We start from the raw sequence: 10111 nt of genomic DNA, 5'->3' as shown, positions 1-10111 counted from the left end.
GATTTTATGTCATACTTTGATTTACAATAGAAATTTGGATTATAAATTTTTGAACTATACGCTGTTATTTTTATTATTCGAAATATAATTTCTATGTCCACATTATGAGTATTCTTTTATTACATTTTTTTTAGAGATATCATAAGAAAGTGGAAAATTGTAATACATGTAGATTATGAAATTAAAATGAGTATAAAAAATTTTCATAATCAAGAAAATAAGGAGAATTAGAAACTCAACCGTGAAACCTCTATTGTTAGAATGCTTTAAAAAAAATTCCATAGTTAGTATAGTTTTAAAACCTCTTTTAATAAACCTCCATAGTTAGGTTTAAAGCCTCCTTTAAAAAACCTCCATAGTTAGTGTAGGTTTAAAACCTCCTTTAAAAAACCTCCATAGTTAGCATAGGTTTAAAACCTCCTTTAGAAAACCTCCACAGTTAGTGTAGGTTTAAAACCTCCACAAAAAAACCTCTGCAAAATACTATCGATACCAGAGGTTTTTAAAAATCGCCGCTAATTGCTTGTGGCGAATGTAACTACATGTGGAGGTTTTTGAAAACCTCTGCGATTTATTTTGCGAAGGGTAAAAACCTCCACTAAACACAAAAATAATCTCCATTATTTAGCACATTTGTTGTAGTGAGCACACCCATGCTTAAGGAAGTATGCCCGTGTTGGGAGTCGCCATGATTGTGTTGTGGCTTTATTGAGTGAAGCACGTTATTGCCTAATGGAGCACAATCATACCATGATTACTATCCAAATAAGAGTATATTTCAATGATTTCAAACACTTGTGAATTGAGAAGTAAGAAATAGGTAATGTGAATGAATAATTGGCAGTAATTGATATGGAAGAGGGATTGAAAAAAGTATAATGCAAGTAGGAGTTGAGAAGATCTAAGAGTTGTAATAATAATTATGTATGTGGTGTGTGTGTATAGATATTCAATTTATTATATGGAGAGATATTAAATTATAGTAGTGTAACTTTTACAATTATTATACTATTTAATAACTTTAAATAAAAAGAGAATTTTATTGATCCAACTGTTGGATTACAACTTTATATTATCTTGAATATGTATGTTAAAATTTATTAAAATTAAACAATAATTAAAAAGATAATCAAATTGTTCATATTTTAATATATTTTAAAATATATATTACATCAATTTTAATATATATAAATGTTTTATCAAACAATTTTAAATTAATATAAAATTTTGTATATATATCTTTAGAGAAATAAAAATATAATATAGTAGTAAATTTTAAAAAATAATTGATCAATTAAAAGTTACTGAATAATCTAATAATTGTTAAAAGTTACATAAATGTAATTTCATCCTCTATATATATAACATATACAAATTGTCATTTCATCTGGTCTTTATTATAAAACCCAATTTAAAGAACATAATGGACATTTTATAAGGCACTTTACAACTTTTGCAAAATATTAATTTTATTATTTATCTTTTACCCTATTAAAAATTGTGACAATATGTGCTTACTAATCATCAATTATTAATCTTATTGTATCGATGTGTAAGTTCTAATACAAAATAATACCTTCGCTTCTTCCATAAATATTTAACAATAAATAAAAAGTACAGTAATATTTCATAAACCTAACTATTTATATTGTTGAATGTGAATGTGATTGAACTAAAAATGGTTTATAATAAAGGCCTAACCCGGACCAGTAGCTGCAGTACCCGACTCAAAAAAAAAAAAAGATAAAGGTAAAAAGGGGCTTTTGTGAAATTGTGAGCGTAACGGACTGGATGGGCTTTTATGAAATCCGGTTAATGAAATCCATTTGGTTCCGATTGAAATCATGTAAATAAAAAGGCTGCAGTGTGTGCCAGAAAGAGAAAGAGGTCAAATAGTTTACCTTTCTTCTTTCCCTCCATTCCTTTAACACCTCACCGCCATCACCATGGACGCTGCTGCTCCCTACAATCCTCGTACCGTCGAAGAGGTCTTCCGGGATTTCAAGGGTCGCAGAGCTGCCTTGATTAAAGCCCTCACCTCCGGTTCTTATCTTTTCCCATTCCAATTCTTTTTTTCTTTAATTAATTCATTAATTAATTCCGACCTTCTTTTTTTCTTTTTCTTTTTCTTTCACTTTTCTGTGCTTCCGCTCCAGATGTTGAAGAATTCTATCAGCAGTGCGATCCCGGTAACGTTTCTTTCGTAAAAATTACTTTTTTTTTTTTTTTTTTGGGTCCGTGTTTATGCCCTATCTTGTTTCCTTGAGCCGATTTCTGAAGTGAAAAGTGAGAATCTTGTTGGGTTTGTTTCAATTTTGAATTTTGTCGAGTGTTGGGGTTGTGGGTTTTCAAACTTGGTTTTTGGAAGTTCGGAATAAACGCTGTGTAGCTGCTACTTTGCTTGCTTTCGTGACTTTGTGAATGGGTGCTTGAAGTTTTTATTCTTCTTATCTAATAATAACGGGACTGTGTTTGTTTGATGTTCGATGCGGTTGTTTGTGGGTTTATGTTTCTGTTACTATTTTTGTTATTATAGCTTTAATGTAGCATGGCTGAAGTAGGCATTTGCTGCTATATATGGGAAGAATCTCAAATTGAATTGTTCAGATGTTAGCTTTCAATTTTAGCTTGCATCGTTTTGTTTAAGTGTACATGACTCAGATTTTGTTTGGTTTTCTGGACTTCACACTAGTTAAAATACGGCAGAATGGGTCTATGTTAGATGGCTTCATTTTGCTGTTTCTTATTAATTTTCCATCGGTCCATTCATATGAATTTCATTTGTTGGGTCAAAACAGGGAGCTTGTTTTTTTCCCCACTTTAGATTCTTTCAGGATCATTTGTCCTAATTCTTTACCCCACCCGGGTAGCATGAATATGACATGATGTTGAATGAGTGCATGCATGTTTGATAATGCTTAAATTTGTAGAAATAATTTTTTTAAGCTCTCTTAAAAAAGGTATTGAAAAAAACAATTACTTTTCTAAAATAATATGAACCAAAGACATTATATGGAAAATTCTAAAATTGATGGGATATGAGGTGGTTGGAGCCAGAACACATTATATGGAAAACCTTTGATATATTTTAAGGATAAACATACACAACTATTAATGTATGGACATATGATAGGATGCACAATCCGGGAAAGAACTCAATACAAGTTAAAACATGCCTTTTAATATAATATTTCTACATTGGTATTCTTGACACAAATCTTAAAATAAAATTAATATGGATGTACTTCAAAAGTAATATTTTTGAAAAAACAATGTTACTAAATATCGGCAGTAGTGTTGCTATAACACTATTGCCTCGCCTTTTTTCTTCAGAAATGCTATCGCGATGCCATTGTGTTGTGGAGTCCACAAAAGAGGTCATCATAACCGTCATTGTTGCTGTGATATATGTTGCACCGCAGTTCAGCTACTGCACTGGTAGCAGGATTGTTCTGCAGAGATGGACGGTAGGTGTCTTCATCATTCTGCAGAGCAGAGTGCATTGGATTTGAGCTTGCGGTTAGCTTATGGATGAGATTATGAGTGTTCGCTGTCACCTGGTTTTTCAAACCTACTTTTTCAAATATATTTTTAATAAATAGTAATCTGTTCTTTTAAATTGGTACGCATACACCTAGGCTTTTCTATTTGGACCCTTAACAATGACAACACACACAGCACAACTGCATTTTTTCTTCTCATATCTCCCAAAATGTGTAATCTCACTTTATTATGAAAGAAAATTACATCTGATTGCGTATGATAGTATGATATATCTTCATATATTATAGCTACATGCTTTTGTGTGCCAATATCAGCTACCATCAGTACCTGAGAGAGTGCGAACAGAAGAGTGCTGTTTAGGTTACTTGAAGTTTTTTTTTGCTTTTTATGTAACAAACAAAATTATATATCATGTTCGTTATAGGCATTTTTATACATAAATTATTCTATCCTTTTAGTTTTTATAGTTTTAATCCATGTTGTCAATAGTGACTGTAGCAGCCACAATCATGGCAGAGCAGAGCCTAGAACTACTGCTACAGTGATTGTGGCTGAAGCAACCCAAATTGGTGAAGCAGAGTGGACCGGGTCTAGGGCAGTCTGTGAAATTCTGAAAGTATCCTCACTTAGGTAGTGTTTGTTTCCGGTGAAATACTGTTCACGAGCAAAGAAAGGCGTGGATTGTGTGTGTTTGTTTCCCGTGATTTGGAACGAAAGAAAGGCGAAGAAAAGCGAGGAGAAGCACTGTTGCTCTCCTCGCACAAAAGGGAAGAAAGGAGCTGAAAGCCACGTAGGATTTGTAAAAATCCGAAAATACCCCTTCCATGCATGTGCCATGCAGCAGAGGATTTACGTTCACGTTCTCCACGGGCTGGTGTTGATTCTCGACGTTGGGTGGCTGGTGGTGGCTGGTGGGTGTTGGTGGTGAGTGATTGTGGAAGGAGGTCTTCCATTTAAAGAAAACGAAGGAGCATAATCGATTATGGTTGGCCACATAATCGATTATGGCCTTGCATAATCGATTATGGGTGAGGCATAATCGATTATGTAAGGCCATAATCGATTATGTGGCTAAGCATAATCGATTATGCAGGAATCCGAAACGGCCCCGGAACGGCCCGTTCCAAAAATGCATGTTATGAGAAAAATGCGAAAGCAGAATGGGCCGTTCCACTTTCGGAACGGGCCGTTCTGGGCACATTAATTTGTTATTAATGTTTAATATGTTTATATATATATATATAATATTAATATTTAATATATAATACCTAAATTAAATATAATTATTTAATATTAATATTTAATATATATATATATATATATTAAATATTAAATATTTAATATATATATATATCAATTAAATATTATTTAATTGATATATATATATTAAATATTAAATATTTAATATATATATATATATAAATTAAATATTAATATTAAATAATTATATTTAATTTAGGTATTATATATTAAATATTAACATTAAAAAGTGGAAATATAAAAAAAATAAAGTAATACATGTTTATAAAATTATAATAATAACACTTTCATAAACATTAATAAAATAATGTTACAAAATATAATTATCATAATATATTTTGTTATTATTATTTATTATTATAATTATTATTATTTTCATTTTTATTAATATTAATATTATTATTTATTATAATTAATATCATTATTATTTATTATGATAATATTTATTATTATTTTTATCATTATTTATTATATTTTTAATAAATTATACTTATTAATATAATTTTATTGTAATTATTATTAATTATAATAAATAATATTATACTCATTTTTAATCCAAGGGTAAAAGTGTAAATTACATATTCATCTCTTAAATTTTTATTTTTTATCTATCATTAAATTTAAACCAAATATTTAAATTAATTTATTTTTAAATTAATTTTTTATAATTTTTTTAGTTAAAATCTATATATTTATCTTTTAATTATAATAATTATAAACTTTTTTTAGCCTAAGGGCAAAATAGTAATCTTTCACAATTATCAATTAAAAAATTTATTTTTATCTATCACATCAATCATTTCATTCACAAACTTTCACAAACTTTCTCTACACTTTCCACTCACTTTCCCTTAATCCAAACAACCTCACTTTCTACTCACTTTCCCTTCAAATCTCTCCTTTTCCACTCCCCCTTTTCTATCTTCAAATCCAAACAAAGCCTTAATGAGAGTATTTTTGTCTTTCCACTTTCAAATCTTTTTTCCTTTTTCTCTTGTTGTGTGTCGACCTAGTGGGTGCATGCCCTAACTTCTTATGTGACAGGTCCTCTTGCTGCGACTCCAGTGAGTCTCCCTTTTCCTGTTTGTAGTTTTTTTTTTTCCTTTTCTTTCCTTCTTTTCATATTTTTTTACTTGTGTGGTTTCGTTGGTCAGCAAAATCACGGCCTGACCAAATGAATAATGCATGAATTTTGAGTATTTTTTCTGTCTTTGAGCTTATATATATTATTAATTATTAATTATTAATTATAATTATTTAACACATATATATAATATTAGAATAGTGGTCATCTTGCTATCCGCTATCCCACTTTTGTGCTTTGACTGCTCTGCTCTGATATTCTGGTTGACAACTATGGTTTTAATGTAGTATGGATTGCAATAGTAGTATGTTACCATGGCAAATTCTTTCTCTATTTGAAACTTCAAATTGTTATTTGCATCTTCATAATTAATTTTCCATGGGGACATTTTCAGTTTTCACTTATGATACTGGATCTATATTGAGGTTATCTGTTTTCCTTGAAACAAATTTCAGACATCTTTTGTGAGATTTCATTTTCGTGTCCAATATAGTGCCTAATAAAAATATTTTCTTTTTGGATATTTTATCTCCTGAGTGATGGACATAAAATGTTTCACCATGCTACCATATTGCCATAATTCAATTGCTGATTATAGTTTTGTTCTTATAGCATTTGATTTTCTTTGTATTGTTGAAAATTTGGGTTTAAACTTGAGATATTTTAGTCGATTTACTTGAGCTTTTGTCATGCAGAGAAGGAAAATCTTTGCCTTTATGGATTTCCTAATGAGCTGTGGGAAGTCAATCTGCCTGCTGAGGAGGTGCCCCCAGAGCTACCGGAGCCAGCATTGGGCATTAACTTTGCCAGAGATGGGATGCAAGAAAAGGACTGGCTATCTTTGGTTGCTGTACACAGTGATGCTTGGTTACTTGCTGTGGCTTTTTATTTTGGTGCTAGGTTTGGATTTGATAAGGCTGATAGGTACATATTTTCTCTCTCCAATAAATCTATGGATTTAGCTGATAATATATATATTTTTTTCTCTTAAATGGTGCATGTATTTTGATCTGAGGTAGCTTTGGCTTGGTCCAACTGTTTGGATATTGGACTTTGTTTTCATGTTATTTCTAAATTTTAAACTTACTAGAATAGGATTGTTTGAACTTTGAACATATTCTAGGAACAAATTTATCTCGGTATTTTGTTCGCATGTGTAATTAGTATATGGAATATTAGGGTATAAGAAATAAATGATTAGACATAAAAGAGGTGCTTGCATAAGCAATAAAGATAAAAGTAGTACGATGTATCTGATTCCCTAGTATGGGCTACTGAATGTCCATAATTACCTCTTGTAATGTTACTAGTGTGGAACCCATGCTATGCACAAGCTATTTTTTGTCTTGTTATTTATGCAACTCAATTGAATATTTTGAAGATGTTATTAAAATTAAACTATAATTCTTAGTACATAGTGTTTCTGAGTTTTGACGGTGTAGACAAAAGAATATTGCTCGGAGCAAGGCCGAGCAAAGTCAGCATGCTCATTCTGAAATGAAGAATAAATGAACAGGGGGTCTGTTCAATTTCAGTTCCAATTTTAGTTGAAAACCGAACCGGAGTTTATACCATGACTAGAAAAGCTGGATATTAAGGTTTTGGTGAGAGATAAAACTGTAGAGCTGCATGCAAATATCTAATAATCTATAAAATTTTCATATTGTATGGCTTATGATCTGTGGTTTGGCATTATAATAGGGTTACCACGACTACTTGGGATCTCTGGCATAACTGTAACTGTTTAAGTCCTCTTTCCTTCAATCCTTTGAATCGTAGTCCTCTTTCCCTTGATCTATTCTGCAATCATAATGTTTGATTTAATGGAATATCTGGATGGTAATATGGAATTTATCTGGGTATTCAATCATGAGAGAATGATTACATGTTAGTCCTGTTGGTTTCACTATCGGATTTAACAAAAATCAAATGGAAGGATAGTGGAGAAAGGATTTGGATATCATAAATGTGCGGGTTTCCATAAGAGATGTAGGAGGCTTAATTTTTTCTGTTACTCTTGTAAATACTTGCTAGGTTGTAACATATGAATACGATAGGTTAAAACTTTAAAGTACTAGTTATGAGGTTAGAACTTGAGAGAATGTTATAAGCTTCCATTCAGTCTATTGAATTGTTTTTTGTTTCCCGCTAGTTTCTTCCCTTTTAGTATGAAAACATTTTCTCATTACCAAGATACTCTTCTAATGTTGTACAGCTCACAATTAAATATGTATTAATTAGAGAATCTTTTGCTTTTGAGAACAAGAGCAAATTTTCTATACCTGGCTTGAATTCAATGCATTAGCAGTTCTAATACAGTTTACAAGATGCAGATGGTTTCTTTTATTCGCCCTTAGTTTGTCTACAGTGCTTCAGTTTGCATTCTTTTTTGACTTATTGATGGTTTTACCTCTGTAAGTTGTAATTAATTTGAGAAGTTGTCATCTTTCAGTAATATATATGTTCTCATCTTCATGCAGGAAGCGACTATTTAATATGATAAATGATCTTCCGACTATATTTGAGGTTGTTACAGGGATGGCCAAGAAACAAGGAAAGGAAAAGTCATCAGTTTCAAATCATAGCAGTAACAAATCAAAATCAAACTCCAAGGTTATGAAAGTTTGAAAATCTATCTGCTCTTACTTGCAGTAGCTTGCTAAGTATCATATAACTTTTAGCAATGAAACCAATTTCTAAATTTTGTGCATCCTCGGATACTGATTATTTGTTAGAAATAATCTTTTTATTTTTTTCCAAAAGTTTTCTTTGAAAGCTAATTAAGTAAAGAAATCATTTTCTCAAGATAGGCTTATAATAACATTGTTTTATACTGGTTTTTATTGATTTACACTGTTTTAGCGAGGGTTCTTAATTCAGGGAAATGGGGATGAACGATTTGAGTGATTGTCCCTTATTAAGAAGTGTGGTATCACTAATTGAAAGTATTTTGGGAACCAAAAAAGTTTACTATCTGAGTATCTGTGATGTGATCTGGTTTATGATTGGTATTTAACTATATTTTTGTTATCTGTTTTGGGTTGATAAATGCAGCGAAGTTCTGAATCCAAGTATTCAAAAGCAATGCAATCAAAGGATGAGGATGATGAAGGTGTGGGTTTGGGTTTGGGTTTGGAAGAGGAAGATGAAGAGGAACATGGAGAGACTCTGTGTGGGGCATGTGGAGAGAGCTATGCTGCTGATGAGTTCTGGATTTGCTGTGACATCTGTGAGAAATGGTTCCATGGAAAGTGTGTGAAGATTACCCCTGCACGTGCTGAACATATCAAGCAGTACAAATGTCCAACTTGCAGCAACAAGAGAGCTCGACCTTAACAATGGCTTTGATGCTGATTGGTGACTATAATCTTGGCAATTTTATGATTACTAATTTGTTTAGTAGGTCAAGTTTATTAGTCTTGCTGACAATTTCAGGTATATTGCTTCAGATGGTACATTAGTAGGTACATGAGCTGCTGGCAAATTATCTACAATTAGGATATTTATTTCATAACTGGACTTGAATGTTGTTCTGTTATGTGCTTCCTTAAATTTAATGTAGCTGCTGTAACTGTGTTGTATCTAATAGCTTAGTGGAGTTTATGTTTTCTGCCGTCATGTAATTCTTTTCTAGTTTTATTTGGATAGTAATTCTTTTTTGATTCAAATTATAAAGATGGGGGAAGCCTTAGAAGGGAAGAATCTACTTGAGAATACAACAGTATGTTAGCTTTTATTAAATAGCACATGTTAAAAAATTTAAGACATTAAATATTAAATATTTTTTAAAAGGCTAGTGTTTATTAATTTATATTCAAATTAATTTGCAATAGCTTTTTTAAAGTTATTTATAATATTGAGCAAATTTAAGCACGATATACAAATTTTTAAAATAGTTAAAATAAATTGTGATTTTATTTTTTAACGTGTCACTGTAACTCAACAAATTATATTTGTCATGTATCGTGACTTTGGACTTTGGAGTTACCATAATCTTTAATCTTTTGACTGTAGGTAGCGCCATGATGCAATATTTAATTATTTTAAACCGGGAAAATGTCCGAAATATAAGAACGTGAAAAATGTTTATTTTTAATTTAAGGTGAGTAAAAGCTTACATTGATATACATATATTTTTATTTCCTTAACATCAATATCAGGTGAGTCTCTTATTTATTTCATAATAAGTTTCATTTTATGCTTATTGACTTTATTGGTTTTCTTCACGGCAAATGATACAACACTACAATATTGTTTTTTAAT

The 10111-nt window shown here is 30.9% G+C and overlaps 1 protein-coding gene across 1 annotated transcript; it reads left to right on the top strand.

Moving 5' to 3' along the window:
- The first annotated feature begins 1858 nt into the window (after window positions 1-1858).
- Window positions 1859-9466, top strand: LOC109817935 (PHD finger protein ALFIN-LIKE 4). Its single transcript, XM_020383288.3, has 5 exons — window positions 1859-2043; window positions 2157-2189; window positions 6544-6772; window positions 8329-8461; window positions 8903-9466. Exons 1-5 carry the CDS (start codon window positions 1947-1949, stop codon window positions 9182-9184), a joined length of 774 nt encoding a protein of 257 aa, XP_020238877.1. The 5' UTR covers window positions 1859-1946; the 3' UTR covers window positions 9185-9466.
- The last annotated feature ends 645 nt before the right edge of the window (window positions 9467-10111 follow it).

Source organism: Cajanus cajan, chromosome 9 (assembly GCF_000230855.2).
Source record: "Cajanus cajan strain Asha chromosome 9, NIPB_CcT2T_4, whole genome shotgun sequence".
NCBI lineage: Eukaryota > Viridiplantae > Streptophyta > Magnoliopsida > Fabales > Fabaceae > Cajanus > Cajanus cajan.
The sequence above is the reverse complement of the archived record's forward strand: the minus strand, read 5'-3'. Positions and strand labels throughout refer to the sequence as shown.